This window comes from Vipera ursinii, assembly GCF_947247035.1.
Source record: "Vipera ursinii genome assembly, chromosome: 1".
Classification (NCBI taxonomy): domain Eukaryota; kingdom Metazoa; phylum Chordata; class Lepidosauria; order Squamata; family Viperidae; genus Vipera; species Vipera ursinii.
The window spans coordinates 20,728,813-20,755,378 of NC_139512.1; the positions used below are offsets into that span (position 1 = coordinate 20,728,813).

Genomic DNA, 26,566 nt, shown 5'->3' on the forward strand with positions numbered 1-26,566 from the left:
CACGAAGGAATTGCTTAAACACATTGTAACAGGTGACTGGCATCACAGACTGGCAGATTTTTTACTCTGCCAGCATTCTACGCCCTGCACTGCTACAGGCAAAAATCCTGCAGAACTTCATTGGGGGAGGCGACTGATCACTAAACTGGACAGGTTGCATTCAGATACAGTGGCAGCAGAAGCCTCTCGACCAAAACCCCCAAGGGGGCTACAAGTGGGCGATTGGGTTTGGGCAAGGAACTATGGACATGGAAATTTGTGGGTCCCTGGTAAAATTACCAAATCATCTGGTCCCCTTTCTTACGAAGTGGGGCTGGAGGGAGCGCAAGTCGTCAGACACCACATTGATCAACTCAGGAAATGGTTTCCAGAACGGCCACTAAGCGAGGACTGCACCATAAGTCCCTCCCAAAGTCCCCAAACTTACAGCCAAGCTAGCCCACACATGGACTCTCAAGATTATTCATTCATTAGTAATGAGGAACTGGGCATAGAAGAGGGGAGTCCAGTAGTGCAACATGGATCCCCTGACAGAGCAAACCAACCAGACTTTAACAACTGCTGTGCCAACTCTGCTAATCAGTCTGACTCTGGGGTGGGCCAACCTGGAGAGGCCAGCTAGACAGCTTCTAATTCTTTTGACTCAAGTGCTTCAAAGGACAATGGTTTACCTAGTCCAATGGGTAAGTTGGTAGACCAGAAAGTGACTGGACCCCCGAGACATTCCACAAGGGCACACAAGCCTCCTTCTTATCTAGCTGACTATGTTGTTAAATAAAAGAACTATAATGTTGTCTGTACTGTATCTTGTCACTGTACTTAAACAGTAGTAGGAATATGATATTAACTGTCTTGTGTACTATAATAGAAGTCTACTCATTCTGGCTATCTGATGCTATAATGTTAACTTGTATTGTTTTACAAATAGTTGCTATGATGTTAAGTCTTGTAACTTGTTTGTTTACTAATTATTGCTATGATGTTGTCTGATCTAAGAGGGGAGGGGTGTTATGTATTGGGCTCAAGTGTAACACCACGTGGTTAGCTGGAGCAGCTAACGGCTCTCCAGCAACCCAGACTCCAGGTCTCCAGTGCTGCTATTGGCTGCTCCTAGGCGGCAGTGGGTTACTTTAAATCTATTGGCTGCCGCCTAGGGGCCAGGCTATAAATTGCTGCAAGCTGCAGCCCAATTCTCAGTTCAGATCCTGCAAGCAATAAACCATGAGCTTTGTTGAACTCACTCGCCTCGTCTTCTTTCCTGCACGAAGAACTCACTACACAACAATAACAATGCCCTGGAACAATGGAATCTTCAGTTTGGCCCAGAAAAGTCAAAACGATGGTAGCAGCAGTGTGATTGAAATTCCACCTTTTTCTATTTTGGGGGACATTACAAAAGGGGATGAGGTTTTGATCAGGCTCCTTATTACTAATATCTTCACTTCTTTGACTCTATTCCTGCAAGGTTAAGACTTCCCTGGAAGACAGAAATTACACTCAAAATTCAAAATGGCCTCAATAGGCTAGAGAAATTAGCTAAAAGTATATAAATAAGTTTGCAATATAGACATTCATGGTTCTTCGTGTAGGAAATATTGATTTGTTGTTGTTGTTGTTGTTAGCTGCGAAGTTGTGTCCGACCCATTGCGACCCTATGGACAACATTCCTCCAGGCCTTCCTGTCCTCTACCATCTTCTGGTGTCCATTTAAGCTCATGCCTACTGCTTCAGTGACTCCATCCAGCCACCTCATTCTCTGTCGTCCCCTTTTTCTATTGACCTCGATCTTTCCCAGCATTAGGCTCTTCTCCAGTGAGTCCTTCCTTCTCATTAGGTGGCCAAAGTATTTGAGTTTTAGCTTCAGGATAAAGTTAGGGGAATTCCTACCTTGATAATAGGTCAATATTATCAACATATAACAGGGGGAGATAGAGAGCCAGTTTGGTGTAGTGGTTAAGGTGTTGGGCTAGAAACCAGGAGACTATGAGTTCAAGTCCTGCCTAGGCTTGAATGTCAGTTGGGTCAATGGGTCAGTCACCTGTCACTATCTCTAAGCCCAACCCAATTCAAAAGATTGTTGTTGTAGGGAGGAGGAGGAAGAGGAGGAGAAGGCAGTATTATGTACGTTTGTTGCCTTGAGTTACTTATGAAGTGAGATTACAAAAAGCAAGAAAGCAAGATAGACAGATAGATGTCCCTGAGCAGAAGTTAGACGTAAGAAGGAAAGCAAACACAGTTTTTGGATACAACAATTGAAATATAATTTTAAAATCATGGGTAGTAATCATTTCACTTTATTCTGTTTTGGTCAGATCCCCCTTGATTATTGTGTCCAGTTCTCAACACTTTAAAGAAGGATTTAAAGAAATTGCAACCAGTTCAGAAGAGGGCAACAAATATGGGGATTAGAAACTAAGTCTTTTGACAAAAAGGTGAAGGAACAACCAACATACTGTATGGCCTTGGCAAGAGATGACTGAGGCAGAATATATGAAAGTATTCTTCAGTTGCCTGAAGTAATTTCTTAGATGAAAAAGAATGTTTTTTCTCAGTCAAAAAGAGAGGTTCAGATCAATATTTTGATTAAACATTGTTGATTTTGTCACACTTAACAGCTGTTTTATCAGTGTTCTCTGCTATATTCCATCAGTTTACCAATAATGTAAGTATTTTTTTAAAAAAAGAAAGTTACAAGAAGGCAAATTCTGAATCAATGTTTTAGAAAACACAACAAAGCTATCCCTAGCAGTTTAAGAGCAGTTCAGCATTGGGAAAAATTATTCAGAGAGATTAAATCCTCTCAATGGATGTATTCCATCCCTGTTATTTATTTAGCATATGGCATATGATACATGGATTAGCAATATATATTAAAATTTCATCTAGGTTAGTAAAATACAATAAAATATAAATGTTAAAAAGATCTATGTTCAAGTAACAATGTCTATGTTCAAATACCAAGGTATTCTCAGTGGATTCTCAATGAGGAGCCATGGTAGTACAGTAGTTAGAATGCAGTATTGCAGGTTAAATCTGCCCACAGTCTGGAGTTTGATCCTGATGAGATCAATGTTGACTCAGCCTTCCATCCTTCCAAGGTTGGTAAAATGAAGACACAGATTGTTGGGGGCTATATGCTGATTCTGTAAGCTGATAAGAGAGTGCTATATAGCACTATGGAGCAGTACATACATTTAGTGCTATTGCTATTGCTACTGCTACTCCAGCAAATGTAAAGAGTTTATATCTTAGGATGTTTTCATTTAGTTTTCTGTACTGATCAGAAGTTTGGGCTCAATAGTCTAATGACCATTTCAAACTTTATGATTCCATATTCTTTGCTGTTCTCAAGCTGGTTCACACACACACGCACAAACACCTTACCCGTTCTGATTTGAGCAGAAAAGATGAGAAGATGCTAAGAGAACTTTAATGATAGTTCAAAATATGCCCTTTATTCTGTTGGGAGCTACCTGGGATAGACATTACAAGTAGCACTGTGATGACAATTTGAAGTGTTACAGAATCCCAGGAAAGCTCACCTCCAAAGGGAAATTAATGAGAAAGCTGAACTATATTTTCAGTCCGCGAATTGGACCTTAATTGCTGCAAGTAGGAGAGAGTTATAAGTCTCTACAGGGACATTTACTGAAAGTGCTCTAGATTATGTTCATGGAAAGCCAGAGGAACTGAGGGTTGTATCATATAAAAGTGGTTATTAGTTCCATCTCTCTGGGCATAGAAGGAAGGGTCAGAGAGCACATTCTCAGGCAAACATGCATTAGATGGCACCATTAAACTGATTTGGCTGTTGCTTCCTCTCTCAGGGATATTTGGTAACTGACACTTGATAAGCATTGTTGCGCATTTCCAGTGAAACTTTCTGCAAGCTACAGTTCTCAAGATTTCTTGATAAGGGAGAAAAATGATACAGTAACACAGAAGATCCACACCCAAGGCAAATAATGTCATTATGGCTTCCACTGCAAGACAGAATTTTTAATTGTCCAAATCATAGATTTTAAAAAATAATAGAATTCCTTCTCTTTTGCAATCAATCAGATAATGAGAATGACACACATTCATTGACATATATGCAATATATCATGAGATATAATGAAGTTCAGTTCCAATGTGGCTGGTTTGCATGAATGGGAATATTGAAAGCATGTCTCCTCGTTTACATTGGTATATTTATTATCAATGTTTCTATTTCTTGGATCTGAAACAGTCCCTTTTTCTCTAGATGAAAAAACAGTAAGGATTTTTGGACTTGGTTGATCTGGAGATGCAGATTCTCCCACTTCCATTTTTCTTCCTTAGTTAGGACTTTTATCTGGAAAGGAATGGATCTTTTTTTCCTAGCAAAATGTAACAATCTTTCAAAATTCATCAACCAATGTTTGTGTAGCTGATTTTTCCACATTTTCCCAAGGAAAACATAAATTCTCCAGCTATTTCTCAAGAGCACATTTGCTCATTCATGGTGCCAATAGCACTTCTACTATCAATTATCTCCACTCCACAAACTGCTTCTCAACTCACGCTGTGCAGAGTCCCACCTTCAAGAGCCCCAAACCCCGATGACACTGGGGCAAAGAAAATCAAACAAGAGCTCCTCATCGACCAATGGTTCAAGGACAATCAAAACCTCCCTAACATGCAGGGATGGTTTAGCTTACCAATGGGGTGGCTGAATCTGCGAATTCAATGGTGGAACAATATCTCCGATGCTAGGTGGATTATCAACAATCGAACTGGACTGACCTGCTCCCTTTTGCAGAGGTGGCTTACAATAACTCTGTTCGTAGCAGCACTGGCTTCATGCCTTTTAAAGTGGCCACAGGAAAAGAGTTCAGCACAATACCCGAATATCCTCAGGGACCCTCCACTTCCCAAACTCTTGATCAATGGATGAGGGGGTGGGGAGAAGTCTGGAAAACCACGAAAACTGCTTTAAAAAAGGCTTCCGAGACATATAAAAAATAGGCAGATAAAAGTTGGGGGGAAAGGTTTATTTGTCCACAAAATATTTATGGCTTAAGTTACCTAGTAAGAAGCTAGGACCAAAGTACTTAGGACCCTTCCCCATTGTAAATATTAACTGGGTCACAGTAGAATTAAAACTTCCCAGACTCTTAGGGAAAGTTCACCCTGTATTTCATTGTAGCCTGCTGAAACCTTTCTGGGATTCCACCTTAAGACCTTCCCCTAAGAAGGCACCTGGACCTCTCTAGTATCAGGACAGACTCACTATGAAGTGAAGTGTATTCTTGATTCTAGAAATTTTAAAGGGAAATTGCAGTACTTAGTGCAATGGAAGGGGTATCCGTTGTCTGAAGCCACCTGGGTGAAATCTAGTGATGTAAAAGCTGACAGACTCATTAATAGATTCTATAAGAAACACCCTAACAAACCTAGAGGCAACCCTTAACCTATGACTTTGTTTGCATTACAGGATTTGTCCTTTTTGTAAGTGGGGCAGATGTCAACGCTGCTAACATCGGATGTTCTTGCTTTGACAACAGATGGAAATGGAGCCATTTGCTCCATTGTGTTTAGAATTAGTTGATACTGGGAGGGGGAATGGGGATGAGAGTCCAGCTAGTCATAACAATAATAACTTAGTCATAGGAACCCAAGGACATTGGGCCCAGAGCTGATAGTGTTTTGGCGGGCTGGATGGCTGGGGAGAAACCCCTCGCTTCAAGCTAATTGGGGAATGTGATTTATGACGGTTTATTGGAGGAGGGAATTGCACTTTGTTACTTTGTATCCAGGGGAGGGGAATTTAGTTTCTGGTTTCAACTATGTAGTGCTGATACTTTGTTTCTCAAATAAAGGATTCTTTAAGGTAAACAATGCCTCAAAGTTCTTTTGAAGAGTTTCATCTGTCAAAACCATGATACTGACTCTGTAAACCACTTATGGAGTGCTGTAAAGCACAGTGAAGTGGTATATAAGTGCTATTGCTATTTCATATGCTTATTTCTATAAGGTACCATATATGCTGAAAGAAAAAGACTATTTCTTTTTGAGACACATTCTTGACAGAGAGGAATACCAAAAGATTCTGTTGCAGTTAGAATTGTCTGCTTTCCAAATGCCAATGACCGAGTCTCTAAGGAATAAAGGAGAATGGTGTTGAAGAAGCTAATTCCTGGTGCATGTCTGAGACAAATTTTCTGAGATTTAGTTTGCTCTTGAGATCAAACAGAATCACACATTGAGATTTGTATTGCAAGTGGGGAATTGCATAATGCATCCTTGTGAAATGAAAATTTTGCATCCTTACAAAAATCCTTTTCAGTGAGAGATGGGTTGGGCACAGAGAGAATTACATTGTTTTTTCTCCCATATGGTTTTCCTTGTTCCAAAAAAGTAAATGTTTTTCCCATCCAATATTGCAAGGGCAATCTGTATATTGGGGCAAGATCAGAGCCAGCTGTGTTATCTTCTTGCTCATAGATGACAAAAATAAAGCTGGACAGATTGATTATAACTTAATAGCCACCAATCATACTTGAAGAGAGCTCCTAAAACTATTACAACCTCTCCAATCCCAGCCAATTCTTAAATCTCCTATCCTGCACATAAATTCTATTCTTTTGGACTTGGCAATTCTTTTAGCCTGCAGTAGAAACCACTCTTTTCTTAACCAATTATCATGCCCTACAGTAGCTCCAGCAGGTGGGTTTTCTGATGCAATGGCATCTCCAGGATACAAGGGCCAAAATGTTTCAGCCTGGGGGTTTGGGGAAAGAAGGGGGCGGGGTTGGTGATAGATATTGGATGTGTTAAGCCCCCAAAGACTTAATGCATTTTTCCCGGATGTAATTCTAGTGAAAACTATGCTTTAAAAAATTAGCTGTTTCTGCCAGTAAATTTTGGCAGCACTGTTTGAAATTGTTTTGAGAGTTGTAAAGTGAGGCCCAGAACTGCCTGGGAGAGAAGATTTCCCCCTTTTTACACTCTTTTTTTTTTTCTACAGACATTTCCGTTCTCTGTACGCTTTCTGCAAACCTTAGCCAAGACTTGATTCTTCAACTGGCTTTTGGGAATGAATGTTGCTAATTCCCATAGCTCTTGCAATTATCATTTTGATTTGTTGATTGCATCTGAAATGCATATTCCATCCTTCAAGCTTTCCTAGAGTTATAACAAAATTGCAATTGTATCCCAACAATTAGAAAAAGGGAAAAACAATCAAAACTAGCAACTGCAAAGATAATGCCAAAACACAAGAGGAGTTGAAAACAAACATAGTGTGTTATTGGTCTACAAAAATAAAAAGGGCTTTGCCTATCAAGACAGCAGAGTAGATGCTAGGTGAGTTTCCCTGAAAAAACAGTTTGAAAAGTAGAGCACCACAACAGGAAAAAAAAGTTCTGTAATTTCAGTTGTTACCTGGAAAGCTGATCTCTTCCATTTAGATATCCAATCAGGTTATGGCAGGAAAATAGTTACAACTGCTGCTAATCCTCCTGAGCAAATGTATCAGAATTTGTAGGGAAATTAAGTTTCTTCTCCTGCCCATCATATTTTAATATAAAACGGAATAACTGATTCAAATACAAAGCTATCTTTTTTTTCTAGAAGTTCAGTTAATGTCCAGTTGATAATTCAAATGGAAGCATTTGACTTGAATCAGAACTCAGAAAAATGGAAATTATCTAAAGTTTAATGGTCCAAATAAATGTGACTATTACACTGGGCAGTCAATATTCTAAATGGCATCAGACAAATTCTATAATCTGAAAATGTTACATATATATATGTCTCCCTTTAATTCTTTGTTAGCAATCCAAAAATTTATGATATGTGTGTGTGTGTGTGTGTGTGTGTGTGTGTGTATACTGTATATATATATTTGTGTGTGTGTGTGTGTGTGTGTGTCTGTATTTGTGTGTTTGTGTGTGTGTGTGTGTGTGTGTGTGAAATGTTCGTTAAGTATTTAGATTACCTTGCTAGGCCCCAAACATGGGACAAATCTTATTTTCTGTTTCAGCCTAACCCAAGGCCATCAACAGGCAGTAGTCACAGCAGTGACAGCTCAGTGGGTTAGGATGCTGAGCTTGTCAATTAGAAGGTTGGCAGTTTGGCGGGTTGAATCCCGAGTGCCGTGTAACAGAGTGAGTGCCTGTTACTCTGCCAACCTAGCAGTTCAAAAGCACATAAAAATGCAAGTAGAAAAATAGGGACCACTAAGGTGGGAAGGTAACAGCGTTCCGTGTGCCTTTGGCGTCTAGTCATGCCAGCCACATGACCACGGAAACGTCCTCGGACAAGCACTGGCTCTTCAGCTTTGAAACAAAGATGAGCACCGGCCCCTACAGTCGGAAATGACTAGCATGCATGTTATATATATATATATATATATATCTCAGATAAAAGGGTATGACTAACTGATGAGAACATAAAGAGTTCGAAATGATCATCTTAGCCTCCCAAATTCTTTATTAGCAATTTGAATAATTTGCACAAATAATGAGCTGTCATAAGTTGACTAGTTCCTGTGGATAAGCCCTGAGCCGGGCCAAAACAGGAATGAAAGAGTTAATTAGCAAGGTCCATTCAAAAAGCCTTGACAAATACTTAAACATACATTTGCCTTGCCTTCCAGCTAATATAAGAGAGAAGGAACCCGTGGCTCAGGAGGTTAAAACACTGCCTGATATATAATCAGCCCGGGTTCGAATCTCAGATAAAAGGGTATGACTAACTGATGAGAACATAAAGAGTTCGAAATGATCATCTTAGCCTCCCAAATTCTTTATTAGCAATTTGAATAATTTGCACAAATAATGAGCTGTCATAAGTTGACTAGTTCCTGTGGATAAGCCCTGAGCCGGGCCAAAACAGGAATGAAAGAGTTAATTAGCAAGGTCCATTCAAAAAGCCTTGACAAATACTTAAACATACATTTGCCTTGCCTTCCAGCTAATATAAGAGAGAAGGAACCCGTGGCTCAGGAGGTTAAAACACTGCCTGATATATAATCAGCCCGGGTTCGAATCTCAGATAAAAGGGTATGACTAACTGATGAGAACATAAAGAGTTCGAAATGATCATCTTAGCCTCCCAAATTCTTTATTAGCAATTTGAATAATTTGCACATATATATATATATATATATACATATATATATATACATATATATATATATATATATATATATATATATATATATATATATATTTATTTATTTATTTAGTTATATTTATATACCGCCCTATTCCCTGAGGACTCAGGGCGGTTTACAGGGAATTAAAAATCCAAAATACAAAAATTAAGAACAAATTAAAAAGTATTAAATTAACCCTATAGTCAGTTAAAAAACCCCAAATTAAAAATTCTTCCTCAGTCTGGGCCCAAGAGCTGAAAAAGCCAGGTCTTCAGGCCCCGGCGGAATGATCGGAGGTCTGGGGCAGTCCTCAGCTCCACCGGCAGCTGGTTCCAGAGGGCAGGCGCTCCCACTGAGAAGGCCCTATCCCTGGGTGTCACCCGCCGGCAATCTCTCACCGGCGGAACCCTGAGCAGACCCTCCCTGTGGGAGCGCACTGGGCGAAGGGCGTTTGATGCCGGCAGCAAGTGTTCCCTCAAATATCCCGGACCCAGGCCATGTAGGGCTTTATAGGTGATAACCAGCACCTTGAATTTCACCCGGAGGGCAACCGGAAGCCAATGCAGCTCGCGGAGTAGAGGTGTTACATGGGAGTATCGGGAAACCCCCATTACAACTCGCGCGGCCGCATTCTGCACCAGTTGAAGCCTCCGAGTGGTCTTCAAGGGCAGCCCCATGTAGAGAGCGTTACAGTAGTCCAAACGGGAGGTCACAAGCGCATGAGTGACTGTGCGTAGGGCGTCCCGGTCCAGATAGGGACGCAACTGGCGCACCAGGCGAACCTGTGCAAAAGCCCCCCTGGTCACGGCTCCTATATAACAGCCCCAGCTCTTCACTCAGTTCAGGCCCCCAACCCAGCTTCCTCTCTGCCTGAGCATGAGTAGATGGGGCTGGTGTCACATCTAGCTCTGAGTCTTTGTGCTCCTCAGAGCCTTCCACAGACTCCAATGTGAACCCATGCAACCCTTCCCCTGAATCTGACACAGCTGCCAGATCTGCTGGCAGGCAAGGACTCACAACAGATACTGTGCTGCCTGAAAATATTGATTACTTTTGAATGACGTAAAGTAAATTAAGAGCCTTATAAATTCAAAGTAACAAGTCATTCTTAAAAAATAAACTGGTGATCTTCAGCTGCCAATAACAGGAGGATGGTCAGATAGAGGCATATGATGGGTATAGCAGAAAAGGGAGGATTTATTGGATGTTACTGGAAAGACAGATGCAGAATGAGAGAAACAATCAGTCATCTCATAGAAAAAGGCAGATTGACCTTCTGATGAAAAGGTCACTTGCACACCTGGGAAAAGGTACTGCTGAGAACGCGTTGGCTGTTTTCTGGGAAAGAATCAAAATAAAAAAAAGAAACACCAAGGGCGCATGTGTATACATGTTATCCTTACATATTGAATCAATTTGGCTTAGATGATAAAAATGCCATTCACTCATTGCAAGTCAGATCTTGTAATCAGACACTCAATAGGGTCTTCTTGTCAGCAAATCCTTCCTATTGTATTTCTCTCTATATTTTGAGATGTCAAGAAGACTGATATAGGGTGTAGATGGATTTCCGATCCTTCCTTCCTTCCTTCCTTCCTTCCTTCCTTCCTTCCTTCCTTCCTTCCTTCCTTCCTTCCTTCCTTCTTTTTGTTTTCACTGTTCATCTTGAGGCAGGGAGTTTTACATACACAGCGTGTGGCATTTTTCAGTCCTGTCAGCTGATTTGCATCTTTTGTTCTTTTCTTTGGATTTGCGTTGATAAAATACAATGCAGAAAAAAATGTGAAAAGATTCAGTAGTATATCTGTTCACATCACTTTGTTCTAGTTGTATGCAAAAATATTCACAAATGTCCTTGTTAACATTCAACTCTGGGCACTGGCAACTTGAGTAGAAAAAGACTAATAGAATACACTGGAAGCTGATCCAAAGTTATTTCGGTATTTCTTGGATAATTAGATAGTAAAAAAAATGGCTGCTGTATTACCTCACATATTGAGAAGAACATATTGTTTTCTTTCTTTTTTATTTTTAGTACAATCTCAATGGTAGAGAGATACTGGGACAGTCTCTCTCTGACAATTTCTGCCAAAAGAAATTCATAAATCACAGTTATATGACTAAGGGGTGCTGCAAAGGACTGTAAATATGGGTCAGATGTTAACCACCCAAAAATGCAATTGTGTGCATGGGAGAGGGAAGCTATCAGAACTTTGAATCTGGATTGTAAGTAACTATGTTTGGCTCCATCCTAACTTTAAGTTAGTCAAGACTACATGTAGTATCCCATTAGACCACATGAAAAAATACTGATCCATCCATCAAGTGCATGGGTCATAGATTGGACCTGCCTGATCTTAACCTTCATCTTGATTTGCTTCTTTTTATTCCTCAGTATTTTATTTACAGAGAAAAGAAGCACTTTTTACACAGTACAGAGCTATCTGGTAGAATTCATTACAAGATTCAGTGATAGTTACTAACTTGGATGGCTTTAAAAAGGGGATTGGATAAATACATAGAGGTCAGGTTTGTCAAGAGACTCATGTGCCCTCAACTTGAGATCAAAACAAGTTCTGCTTGTGAACACCTCAGAGGCATCAAAATGGCTGTTCTGAGAAACAAAATAGTACATTAAGATGTGCCTCGGCCTGATACAGCAAGGCTAATCTTATGCTACCATGTTTTTATGCTCTTATTTCCTGATATAAAAGAACATTCAATCGGGCAAGTCTTCAAATGGTAGCGCCTTCAAATGGTAGAATCCAAGCTATGAGTTGCTCACCCCCATAGTACCATAGTCACATTATTTCCCATTCTTTGCTTTGTGCACCATACACAGCATGATTCCTGGTCTTGTGAATTTGCATGGATCAGTAGCACAAAAAGATTAAGAAAAAATACATGGGATCCCTTAATGCTCCTTTTGTTCAAAATCTACTCAATTACTTCTTTTGAACAGGGAATATGTCTGAGACTAGAATCCCTTTTTTAAAGTATATTACCTTTGTTATTTTTAATAAGCTTATTTGCCTTTTACAATGTGTAAAATTCCCCCATCTCTAGCTCAAATGGCTTAGGTTAATAAATGAATGAAGCTTAAAGTAATGAAAACAGGAATTTTCAATGTTGTTAAAAAAAGAAAGAATGTCCTATAGGCTGAGTCAAATTGATTCCCAAATATTGTCTCTCATCATTGATGGACTGATGACATCTCAAGCCCTGAAACCATTCAACCACAGTCTAGCTACAAGGGCACCAATTAAATTTTAAAGAATTCTGAGTCCCAGTACCAGAACAAGTCTCATCTCATGTATAATCTGAAGATCCAGGGCTGCCGGCACTCTATGGATATGCCACCCCTGTCCCCAAGCCCTCCCAAACATCACTTCCAAATTATAACATTTAATTCCACCATTAGGGAATTAACAATATTTGAAGAGTTAACAACACAAGCTGTGTTTAATTATTTCTAATTTATTAAAATAAAATAGACTGTACAATTCTTCAAAGCACAAGACTTGCTAAGATCAAAATCTACCTAAATCCACATCTCAGCCAATGTGATTTTTTTAATCAGTCTAATCAGGTAGGGATAAGAATCACCAGGAAGATATTTGTTTAATCATTAATTTGTCCCTTTAAATTTCTCTCCTTAGAAGTTGCTCCCTTGAAATGTTCCTACTGGCTGAACATGCTTTTTCTTCCTGTCTGTCAGTGGAAGAGAGTAAAGACCATTATCTGTTCTAGAAAATTGCTTTATAAATATAGGTAGTCCTTTCTTAATGTTCCTAATTGGAACCAGCAACTCTGTTAGTAAGTGAAGACGTTGTGAAGCAAAATATCAAATAAATGCCTGGCTTAGTGGTCATTAGTAGATTGTGGTCATTAACTAAATCACTTGTGGCTCGTAAGTGAGACATCATGTGACAAACTTGTGACCTCTTGCCAGCTTCCCCATTGACTTTGCTTATCAGAAGCCTGCTGGGAAAGTCACAAATGGCAATCACATGATGCTGGGGTGTGTGTCATGTGTTTTCCAAATGTGTGATGGTTGCCAAATGCCCAAATCATGTTCACATGACTACAGGGATTCTGCAATGGTCATAAGCGCAAGGATTGATCACAAGCCACTTTTTTAAGCACTACTGCAGTTTTGAATAGTTGCTAAATAAAAGGCTGGTAAGTGAGGACTGCCTATGTAATCAAAGATAATATGCCTTGTGTGTAACTTTTATTTAAAGAAGTCCACAATTTGTTTTATTTTAGCTGTATATAACCATTCCTAGGTCCTCTTTACTGGGTGTATTAATGCAGTATTTCTTAACCTCTGCAACTTTAAGATATGTGGACATCAACTCCTAGAATCTCCAATGGTGACTGGGAAATTTTGGAAACTGAAGTCCACACATTTGAGATTGAGAAGCACTGCTTTAATTAATATAGTGAATTGATTCACTGGTTCTGAGAAAAGTATTTTTAAAATCCCAAACTTTGGAAAAGGAGTTTGTGCAACACCACAATATTTAAGTGTATATATGAATAGATGCACACACACAGATACAGGAACATTGTTAGTAAATGAATGTTAAAACAACTTCAGATTTTACATCATTTCTTTCCTGGAACAAAAAGACATGTTTGCACTTCCCCTGGTGTTCTCTCCAGAGTTTAGGACTACCATTAATGACAGATTTATTGATTTATTGTCTAAGGTTGAAAGCTCAAGCAAACTACATCAAATGGGAAGAACATCTGGAAACCTCACTCGAAGTTAGGCTTTAAAACCTGGCTTCTGGATACTATTTTAAACCCTCCAAAAACAGTGCAATGAAAGAGAAAAGTGCTACGCCTGGGGGAATTTCACTAGTGTCAATTTTTACTATGATACATCAATCAATCTTCCCCTTACACTGTGAAACTGGTGATGGCTAGATGTGAGGATATGGAGTTCAAAGTTCTCAAAAAATAAATTTCAGTCATGTTCAAATCCACCCCTCCTCCAAAAAAATGGCCATTTCTTTGACACTTTGACAGTTTGACTGCCTGATAACTGCTTTATTCCAGATTGCCAACCTCAATGACCTCTTAGTTTAATGCAGCAGAGGAAACATAACTCAGTAACAGAAAGTTCTGGAATTAATGTACTTACAGTATACATCTACCCTTATTGACTTGATTGCTGGTGAGCCCAAGCCGTTTTCAGCTTTGCAATAGTAGCGCCCTCCTTGATGCCGCTGTATATTTGTGATCCTCAGGGTCTCATTAAACACACTTGAGTCTTGAAACCGGTCAGAGGCACTTCCTGCTGTTTTTGTCCACCTGATCTGAGCAAGCATCAAAAAAGAGTGTTACTTTAGCTGGCCCTTCTCTTCTTTTTGTCACTAATGAACATGACACAGCAGCACACACAACATTGCATTTAGAGAACTTCAGGTCTTCAAGTAGCAATCACGGAATTATTTTACTAAGATACAAAAAAAGAAAGCTATGTTTGACTAAATCAATGTAATTCCATCAAATATGGCCATACTTAAGGGCAAATTTAGACTTGACAGGGAATAAGCTCAGCTTTGTTATTTAGCTTTTGAATTTGACAGCAATATGTGATCTGAAAGCATGCAGTAGAACTAAATTTTCTAGAATCAACCTAACACAAATTAAATGTATTTCGTTAGTTACCAAATTTTATACTACATCCTTGTTCAGAGAGAATGAAGTGAGTCTTATTTTTTAAAAAATGTGCATTAGGAAAACTGGAGCCCAATTTTTTTTCATTGTAAAAAAAATCAGATTTTTCTATGGCTAAAAAAATGACACAAAATTGAAAAGAAAAATACACAAAATTGCATTGTTCACATGGCAAGGATTTAGATTGGTCTGCTTATCAGCTCTATATGCACAAAAGAGATTTCATACAGTATCTGTAAAACTTCATGGTTTTGACACTTATTAAACACATGGGATTATACGCTAGTTCTCAAAGTTTGCAATATCATACTTTCCTAAAATGATCAATGAATTTGTGTAAGAACCTCTGGAAACAAGCACAAAATTGTTGGCCACAATGGAACAATATGGTGAGGTCACAGGCTTGACAATAAATAGAGAAAAGACTAAAGTTTTGACAAAGAACTTAACAGAAAAACAGAAAATGCAACTTGCAAGAAAAACAAATCTTCAAATAGTTAAAAAACTTAAGTACTTGGGAATTTACCTAACAGCAAGATGTATAACAGTAAAAGAGGACAACTATACAAAATTATTAAAACAAATAAAACCGGACTTAGAAAAGTGGAAAAATCTCCAACTATCAATACTAGGGAGAATATCTACAATTAAAATGAATATCTTACCAAAAATACTTTTTTTATTTCAAACTAAAATTAGAAAAAGCTTTCTTTGATGAATTGAATACCATAATATAGAAATTTATTTGGCAATGGAAAAAAGCACGAATTAAAGTGAAATTGCTACAGGACATTAGAGAAAGGGGAGGATTTGGACTCCCAGACTGAAAGTTATATTACCAAGCAGCTATTTTAATGTGGATTAAAGAATAGATAACACTTAGAGACAAAAGATTACTACACCTAGAGGGGCATGACCTGCAGATTGGCTGGCATGCCTTTCTGTAGTATGGGAAGAATAAAGCACATAGATATTTCCAGAACCATGCTATAAGAAACTCACTTCTCTTAGAATGGGAAAAAATAAAAGAAAAAAAATAAGATACCTGAATGGCTTTCAACAACGGAAGCCTTTGCTTACCCAAACTTAATTAACTATGATAAATTTGTAACATATAAAGACTTACTGGACAATGAAGGAAGATTAAAATCTAGACAAGATTTATAACAACAAGGTATTGACTATCATGGTGGCCATACCTACAAATCCAATCAAAATATGAAAAAGATATGAAATGACCAGACAGTTTATGGAGTTTCATGATTTCTTTTTTTAAAAGACAAAAATATCAAGATGATTTAGAGGTGGGACGTGGCAAGCTTGATAAAAGTACCCAGATAATCCTTTCTGTTAATATTGAATGTATTGTGAATTAAGGGACGCGGTGGCTCAGTGGGTTAGGATGCTGAGCTTGTCGATCAGAAGGTTGGCAGTTTAGTGGGTTGAATCCCGAGTGCCGCAAACAGAGTGAGCGCCTGTTACTCGTCCCAGCTTCTGCCAACCTAGCAGTTCGAAAGCACGTAAAAATGCAAGTAGAAAAATAGGGACCACTCCGGTGGGAAGGTAACAGTGTTCCGTGCGCCTTTGGCGTCTTAGTCATGCCGGCCACATGACCACGGAGACATCCTCGGACAAGCGCTGGCTCTTCGGCTTTGAAACAGAGATGAGCACCGGCCCCTAGAGTTGGAAACGACTAGCATGCATGTGCGGGGGAACCTTTACCTTTACCTATTAGAATTTCAGGACCCCAGACGAAGAACAAAGGTGTTGGCAGTGATGATCATGAAAGAACTAAAAGTGGTTTGTTACAAATAAAAACAATAACTGAGACAGAAGTCACACCATTAGAAACTGAAAACATAGAATTGTAAATTGTAAGAATTAGGTGGTAAATATATATTTTTTGTTATTGTCAGTGTAACTGCTGTTGCTGTTATTGCTGTTGTGATTGTGGATCAATTTTTGGGTGTGTAATACTGTGAAATAATCATGAAGGGTGGATTCTAATTCTAATATTACAGAAGACAACACACCAGAGCAGCCTGGGAAATAAAGGTAAAACTTTGTGGGATTTAAAGGTAGATGACAATCGTGAAGCAGTAATGGATATTGCAAAAGGAATTAGGAAAGTGGCTAAAGCTCCTGAACAAAAGTATGAAAATATGTGGAGTGATTGGAGTTGGTTAACCAATTGGCGTCTCAATTTTGGATGACTAAAACAAATATGTATAGGACTTATGTGTTGTGCATGTCTGCAATGTGTTCCTTTATGTGCATCTACTTTAACCAAAGCTGTAGGGAAAGCTTTTAGGAAAGCCTTAGGAAGAGCAGGAATTATACAGTTAATGGTTATAAGATTTTCTAAGCATGATAATGAAGACCTTTCAGTGTAATAAAAATTAAAAGGGGGGATTTGATAGAAGTAAATGAAAGGTCTTCAAAAATTTTAAAATTGAAAGAGAAATTTAAAACTGAATATGCTCCAGTGGAAATTTACTAGGTGAACGGAGAAGATGAAAATCAGGAAAGGAGAGCACAAAGAAAGGAAGTTTAAGTGAAACAGTAGGCAAAAATTAGCTGGGTCTTAGAGTGGGAAAGGAAGAAGACAAGCTATAAAAACGTCTGTAAGAGAAGATAACTAGCAAAACAGGAAAGAACCTGTTTTTTTCTAAAAGGTCATTAAAAAGGGGCTAGAACTCAGACAACTGAGCATGTGCAATTAGTTGGTTAATATTAACTGACACACCTTGCATAAGTTATCTCTTAATTTTAATGTACATGGGATGTATGATTTAGTATGTAGCAGGAAATATGTAGGAGGCGGTCGGAAAGAGTGTAACCTCATAGTACCTCAGCCAATGGGGAAAGAGGAGGGATGTGCAGCCGGGGCCAGGAATGTATAAAAATAGGAATATTTTGGGTTGAAACTTTGGAGAGAACCAAGTTTTGATAGCTTCTCTCCCTGCTTGTTGCAATAAACAAAACAAAAGGCCTTCACTGTGTCTTGGCTGGTTATCGGTCAGGTGAGCTTGTCTCTGGTCATGAAGGAAAGTGGCCAGGAGCGCATAACACAGGGAATGCTATTGCTTGCAATATTCTGATCTTTTTAGGTAAAGACACATCACAATCTGATTTTTTTTCCCCAAGGCCTTCATGCCTGCTCTACCAACTACTAGTCTTTGGTGCATTTCTTTTCTGCCTGTTCCTCTACTGCTGATGGTTGATCCTAAGCAAAAGCTACATACCATTTGAATATCTTCATTATCAGTTCTAAAGCTTTTTGTTCTATTTCTTGTCATTACTTTGGTCTTTTTCGTATTTAATTTTGGTACCATTTTTTCACTATTCTCCTTGACTTTTATTAGTAGATATTGCATATCCTTTGCATTTTGAGCTACTGGAGTAATGTCATGAGAATGTCACAGGTTATTGATGTTTCTTCTTCAGTTTTAAAAATACAATGTCTTCCTCCAATCCAGATTCCCTTAATTCAACATACAGATAGTCAATTAATGACTATTTAAAGTTACAATGGACCTCCCCAGAGCTATTTATGAACCGTTTTAGGGGTTACAATGGTTGCACACATATACCACCCTGTGGTTACATTATTGAATTTTGGGCAAGTGGCAATCGTTCAGTTTTACTATTGTTTGCAGTATCCTATGGTCATGTGACTGTATTGTGACTCTTGCAGGTTTATGATTAAAAAAGAACACCCATTGGGGAAAATGGATTTGCTTAATGACCCTGCCATTCACTTAATGACCATGGTGTTCATTTAACAACAATAGTAAAAAAATGGGCTATGCTATCATGACTTATAACTGCAATAATTTATAATCGTAATTTGTGCTGTCCCACTCATGTGCACACACACACACACACACACACACACACACACACCCCACAGGTGTAAGGAGTCTGTATTAAAGCTTCAGAGCTAAAGAAGCTTCTTGGATGAGAAGCAAAACATCTTCAGAGAAAAACAAGAATGTCCAGTTGCCTCCTAAAAAAGCACCTTAAGGACAACCATGATCTGGATGATTGAGAATCTCCATAGACATTTAGCTATGCACTTTGGAATGAACAACCTTCGAATGGTGCAGAAATTTGGACGGATTTCCAGAAAACATTGCAGACTACAGGAACCATTTGCGCTTCAGTTTGAGATGCAGACAACACAGACTCATCCCCAACAGCCTGCACCTGTTTTCAACAGTGAAGGGACAAAGGACAGAAAACATCCTGCAGCCAAGAAGGCTCCACACCCATTTGCACTACTCAGGTGACCCTGAGGACACAGGTAAACCTCCAAATGGCCTCAATGACTCTCTAAAAGAATGCAAATGACCAACTGTTTGCAAGGAATATACAGTAAATCCTTCCATTCCCCACCACCCAGTCATAGCTGAAGAAGCTTCTTGGATGAGAAGTGAAAAGTTTTAAAGAAAAATAAGAAAGTCAAGTTGCCTCCTGAAAAAGCACCTTTGGGACAGCCATGACCTGGACAATTGAGAATCTCCATAGATAATGTTCATGGATTCTTCTTCTGTTGCTTATCATTTTTCTGTTGAGAATCCATCATTTCCTGTAGCCCTTCCGTTTCACAATTTGCTAATCTAACTGCATGGATATTATTGGATTATTCTTCCTGTTGCTTCTGTAATCACACCAGAGAACATTTTAATGAATTTTCTAAATCCATTCCCATAGCTATCTGCATCAGATTTGTTATATACCTTTACCTTTCACAGACTGTAAAGACTTGTCACTATAGTTGACTTTCAATCACTTGCAGTTTACAACACCCTCTTTTTCCCATTAAATGCAGAAATACATGTTCTGCCTTGAGACATGTAAAAAAGGAAATCTATAAAAGATCATCATTTCATATTAAAACCTTGGGGTTGGCACATTTCCTTATTTATTCTTTCCTTTGAAACCCCAGGTTGCACAAACTAAATATCACACTACTAAAATAATTTTCAAGATATTTACTTTTTTTGGAATCCAACTAAATGTCTGCTAAATTTTGTAAACTAACATCTACCCTCTAATATAGAAAAGGGGAATATATAGGTCAGCCCAGAGCACTTGTTCAGCATTGCAAACTGCAGGATGTAACGTAGATCAGTTTGTAAGCAGTTGTACAGAAAAGAAAATGTCTATCGCAAATGAAACAGCATGAAAATACTGATGGTCCATAGAGTATAAGAGTACAACTGACCTCTCTTTATTGCAAGATCATGCAGAGAGAATGATAAATATGTAAAGGTAGCATGGAAATCTGTTACCTTCCTTGATTTTACATGGAAATGACTAAAAAATACCCAGGCTCTTAAATCACTAGCTTAAATCAAACATGAATACTGAATGATTACAACAATAAATCATCTTTCAGTTGAAAATACTGATTGTTTAAGATAGGAATGAAGAAAAATGAATTTCATTCAATATAGAAATGATGAGGGCAGGAATATATCAAGAAAACATGATACCATCATTCTCAAGCCAGACCTTAGTGAGCCTAAAGAAGAGGTTTAGAAAGAATGTCTCCACTGGCAAAGAATATCACAAGCAATATTCCTCTGCTTAATATCAAATAGTCACACAAGAACTCAAAGAACATTTTAGCTAGAACAATTCTGCAGTTCACTGCCACCAGATGTGATGATAACTAACAATTCAAGCTGGACTCCTGCTGAATTCATGGACAAAACTATGCCACATTTTGCCAACTACATATAAATACTTTGCCATTGCCTTCTGGGATTTTTGGTCTTCAGACATTTGTTTATAGTCCTTTTGTTGATCTCTCATCCAATTATTAACCTTCCAAACAATATCTCTAAGCAAAGAAATACTGGCCGACAAGTGCTTGCACCTCACTAAGTTGGTTTTAAAAGGAGATTAAATAAATGTAGAGGCATCAGTACTGTACAACTCATCATGACAGATGCCTGCTGTATCTTGATTCACAGAGTATATATTAGATACTTGCAATTAACAGTGAAAGAAGCCTAGTATTCATAGAATCATATAAAGGACCTTGGACATCTTCTAGTCCAACCGCCTGCCCAAAATTTGTCCAATTTGGACAAATTTTGTTAAGAATTATTTTAAATATGTAAAACTAACATATTTACATAATTAATTAACCCAAGAACCTAAATGAAAAACATGGCTGCAGGACTTGGGTTTGGCTAGTCTAAAGAAAAGAAGAAAAGGGGAGACATGATAGCAGTACTCCAGTATCTGAGGGGCTGCCACAAAGAAGAGGGGGTCAGGTTGTTCACCAGAACACCAGAAGGAAGGACGAAAAGCAATGGTTGGAAGCTTATCAAAGAGAGAAGCAATCTGGAATTAAGGAGAAACTTCTTGACAGTGAGGACAATCAACCAGTGGAACAGAAGCTCCATCACTGGAAGTTTTTAAAGAGACTGGACAATCACCTGTCTGAGATGGTATAGGTCCTCCTGCTTGAGTAGGGGGATAGACTAGTACAGGGCTTTTCAACCTGTGGTATGCATACCACCTGTGGTACATTAGCATGTGGCAGGCGGTACGCAGGCCTGCCCAGCCAAGTGTAGTGGGGGAGGGAACGAGCCTGCACAGGCAAGGACTTACTGTGAGAGAGTCCTCCAGAGCTGCAGAGTGGTTGGGGTGAGGCAAAGGCCCCAGGCTCACTTCTGGCTTACTCCCAGATGAGAAAAGTGGGGGGGGACAGAGACAGGAAAGACTATAAAAGGAGGCAGTTTGGGTGGGAGAGGGAGAGAGAAAAATAGAAGCAGCCTTGGGGGGAGGCGGAGTCAGCTCTAGCTGTACTGAAGGAAAAGAAGAAGGAGGAGGGTGGTGGGAGAGGAGAGATCAAGCAGGCCGGCCATGAGCTGATCTACAACTTCTGTGGCAGCCACCTATGCTGGCAACAACAAACAAGCAAGAAATGCAGTGGGGGAGGGGTCACCCTCCATGAGGAATGAAGAAAGGTAGCAATGAAGAAAGGCAGCATTGGCTGGAGCTGAGGCACAGAGGGAGGGAGATGGGGAGTGGAAGGAATTTTATGTGCTTTTGTGACTTTGAAGTTCTGAGATTTGTGCAATGTGGGCTTTGTGTTGTTAAGGAGTGTTTGGAAACTTCTTTTGGGCTGATGGCTGATGTCTTGTGTTAGCTTCTATTGCTCTGCTATTGTTAGCTGTAGGTTTTGCTGCAAGGAATTTTGCCTGTAGCATTCTTTTACTTATGAATGGAGGCATTTGGGGAGGCTGCCTTAGCCAGCAGCCAGTACTTATTTACATTTTTTTTTCTTCATTAAGTGTCGACTGATACTCCTTAACTTTCCTTTCTAGCCAGTAGCTAATTCTTAAAGGGGAATGTGACTTTTTAAGCTAGTTCCCTCAATGGCTTGTCTTTTCTATCTCTGGAGGCTTTTCCTTGTTTGATGAATATATGGAAGAGGGAAAATATGGGGGGGGGTTCAAATTCTTCTTTCAGAAGGAGATGGGAATGACAAAGAAGGAGGCAGGAAGGGAGGGAAGGAAGTCCTGCCTTAGCACTTGGCCACCAGCAGCCCTGCCTTTGACTTTGCTTGTCAAAAGGTTGCAAAAGGGAATAATATGACCCTGGGACACTGTGACCATCATAAATATGAATCAGTTGCCAAGCATCCAAATATAAATCACATGACCCTGGGCATGCTGCAGTGGTCATAAGTGTGAAAAATGGTCATAAGGAATTTCAGTGCAATTGCAACTTTAAACAGGGGTTGGGTTTTTTTTTTGGTCATCAAGTTTTTGAGACCTTGCTAGGTGGTACTCGAATATTGCCATATCCTAAAAGTGGTACAATTGCTGAAAAGTTTGAAAAGCCCTGGACTAGAAGACCTCCAAGGTCCCTTCCAGTTCTATTCTATTCTATTCTATTCTATTCTATTCTATTCTATTCTATTCTATTCTATTCTATTCTATTCTATTCTATTCTATTCTATTCTATTCTATTCTATTCTATTCTATTCTATTCTATACATTAAAATAATATATTAAAATGTGGGGAAAATATCCCCCCCCAAAAAGGGAAATAGCAACAAAAAGAAATATCTCCTTTTATCCCCAGCAAGTATATTCAACATTTAAGAACTTATCACGGTCTCTTAAAATACAACCAGGTACATCTTTATTCCATATCTCACCCCATTTTCTATAAACTCATTTCTAAATCTTCAGTTCTCCTTATTAATCAACTGCAGCAAAAATTAGCAAAAATACCTAACAACATAAGTATATAATCCCCATTTCTATTTAATCTAAATCCTCTCATACCTCTTGTTAATAATCAAAATCTAATCCCAATTAACAACTGAAAGTTAAAAAAAATTAAAAGCTATTAAACATGACCAGAAATAGTAATCCCTTATTGTCAGACCCAAATCCAGAGATGAGACAGTGAAATCTAATCAAGTTCAATCCTTTATTTGCTTATACCTAATGGACAGAACCACTGATTGGTTCAAAATTGGGAACAGAGTCCAACAAGGCTGTATACTGTCGCCCTGCCTATTTAACTTATATGCAGAGCACATCATGAGAAAGGCAGGGCTAGATGAATCAAAAGCTGAAATTAAGATTGCTGGGAGAAATATCAACAACCTAGGATATGCAGATGATACCACTCTAATGAGAGAAAATGAAGAGAAACTAAAGAGCCTCTTGATGCAGGTGAAGAAGGAGAGTGCAAAAGTTGGCTTGAAACTCAACATTAAGAAAACTAAGATCATGGCATCTGGCCCTCTCAATTCCTCGTAAATAGCTGGGGAAGAAATGGCTCCAAGATCACTGCAGGTGGGGACTGCAGCCAAGAAATTAAAAGACGCTTGCTCCTGGGGAGGAAAGCCATGGCAAATCTAGACGGCATGCTAAAAAGTAAAGACATCACCCTGCCAACAAAAGGGTGTATAGTCAAGGCCATGGTTTTCCCAATTGCAATGTATGGCTGTGAAAGTTGGATGATAAGAAAGGCTGAGCGCCAAAGAATTGAGGCCTTTGAACTATGGTGCTGGAGAAGACTCATGCAAGTCCCAAACCGGTCAGTCCTAGAGGACGTCAACCCTGACTGCTCTTTAGAAGGCCAGATCCTGAAGTTGAAACTCAAACACTTTGGTCACCTAATGAGAAGGAAGGACTCACTGGAGAAGAACCTAATGCTGGGAAAGATTGAGGGCAATAGAAGAAGGGGACGGCAGAGAATGAGGTGGCTGGATGGAGTCACTGAAGCAGTAGGCGTTAGATTAAATGGACTCCAGAAGATGGTAGAGGACAGGAAGGCCTGGAGGAACATTGTCCATGGGGTTGCAATGGATCAGACACAACTTTGCAACTAACAACAACAACAATGGACAGAATCTTGTCAAACTTAAGTGATAACTTCCTTACATGTTAGATATATTCTTTTTATGTTGTGGCTACCCTGAACCTCTTCCCCCCGCACATACATCCAATTGAGGACTATACAATGTCCTAATCTGGGTTTCTGTCTGGGAAAGTTCTGTGTTGCCAAAAGTCTCTCCCTTTGCTCCTGCAGGTGCACATTCTATCATACTTATTTACATATCAAAAATAGTATTGTGAATATTGCAAACCAATTCATTACACCCAGTTGACCATTTCAAAATAAGCACTATCCCAATCAAGATAACCAGTAAGCAGAACCAAAAATAATAAATCATTATTTAACCATAATCAAATTAATTTTGCATTTTTTTTTACTTTTCCGCTCCGTGATCCTTAAGCCCCTTAAATAAAGTCCTAACTCCTGTTTTCTTCTACTACCTTTGTCTCTTCTCTTGACATTCTTGTCATCGTTATCCAAGCCCATCTTTTCTCATCCTCTGATCTGCTGCTACGGCCCAGTGGAACCACTGATGGAAGAACTCATGAGGAAGCTTCCAAGCAAGTAGGTGAGCAGTATTTGAGAGATCACAAATGTCAGCTCAGCTTAACAATTTTCTTGAGAACTGAAAGAATGATCCAAAGAAATAATAACATATGAAATAAGCAGGGAACCCTCTTTTTGTTTTAAGAGTGAAATAGGTATGGAAATCTGCAAGAAGGGAAATTGATCCAATAGCTAATCCCACAATTTACCCCCACTCCACAAAAAAAACTTAAAAGCAACCCAAGGCCCTTATCTTTCAAATTGATTTAGGACAATTATTTGGTTTGGGGGAAGTTAAGGAGAAAGGGAAAGAAATGACAAAGAGAGGGTTGCCTGCTCTTTCCTTTCTATTCCTATTCTTCACAAATGTAAAATAAGGAAAGATCAGGAAGCACTTCTGCATACTTCAGTCAGGTGCAACTCTCATTTCTTAAGTTCAAAATTGCAGGTAGAATGGAGATCACACTATCTCAATAAAGCAAAACTAGCTTCAATGACTCCCCCCAAAAGGAAAACAGTTATTTTAGTTTCCTGAACTTGCCTCTTGAATTTTCCATGCTTCTAGTCTTCCTGTAAACCTGCTTCCAGAAGTGGTGAATGCTCCAACACTGGAAGTTTTTAAGAAGAGACTGGACAGCCGTTTGTCTGAAATGGTATAGGGTTTCCTGCCTTAGCAGGGGGTTGGACTAGATGACCTCCAAGGTCCCTTCCAAATTATTATTATTATTATTATTATTATTATTATTATTATTATTATTATTATTATTATTATTATTATTATTATTTCCTCACAAAACACAATCTCATAGGATCACAGATTGCTCAGTTCTAATTACATTGACTCTCATAGTAGATATGGTAGGAAGAAAGCCATGTTACTGTATGGTAGCATTCAGAATACTGAATTTCCAACAAAGCAAAATCACTACACTAATCAATAGAGTCCAATCAATTCCCAAGGAGAATTTATTAAAAAACAAAGTATAAAACCAGGACACTGCTGTTTTTCATCTATAGTTCCAAAAACAAACCAACTATATTAATAAACCTCAATCCAGAAGGGAAAATAATACTACAGTTTCTCATACCATTGCTGACAAGTCCCTTGTTGCATACAGACAACCAACCAACTTAACACACATTCTCAAAAACAACAAGAAGCAACAGAACAATGATACCAACATGAGAAGTAGACTCTGCAAATAGGCCCCAACAAACTCTGCAAGTAGGCCCCAACAAACTCACACATACGTTCTTCCTCTAATATGCCATCATTTGTAAACAATGCTCTTCCAGAATATATGCAACACAACACGTCAGCCTGCAGAAAAGAATAATTGTGCACAGATTTGACATCGAAACTCAGAACAAGGACAACATAGTGACAAAACATTTTAACTTTCCAAGGCATTCCATTACAGATCTCAAAGTAGCAGTTTTGGAACAAATAAACTACACCAGCATAATTGAATATGAGACAGCTGAGCTTACGTACATCAGTAGGCTTCAGGCTATCTCAGAAACTCTGATCAAACACAATTTAAACACACACAGACACACACACTCACACTACAATTGCTAGTTGATAAGGTACCTGAAATCTATCCCCCATGAAATCCTCATCTACATAACAACCCTATCTTTCACCTCTACAGTACCTCATTCAAATGTATTTAAATTCCATCAGTTAAGCCACTTCATGCATTTGATGCAATGAGCTGCTGCTCAGCTCACAGAAGCTTATCCCTTCTAAGTAATGTGTGGGTGGGTGTTAAAAGGTGCTACTTTCCTCTTTGTTATTCTTGATTCTCATAATGATAA

General features: G+C 38.9%; 1 protein-coding gene across 1 annotated transcript in view; it reads right to left on the bottom strand.

Annotated features, from left to right (window-relative positions):
- Positions 1 to 26,566, bottom strand: part of MDGA2 (MAM domain containing glycosylphosphatidylinositol anchor 2) — a gene marked incomplete at both ends in the record, with an annotated part of 636,181 nt that overhangs the window by 340,449 nt on the left and 269,166 nt on the right. The window contains one exon of the mRNA XM_083348686.1: positions 14,277 to 14,451. Coding sequence (XP_083204812.1) covers positions 14,277 to 14,451 — 175 coding nt within the window. The remainder of the gene's footprint in view (positions 1 to 14,276; positions 14,452 to 26,566) is intronic.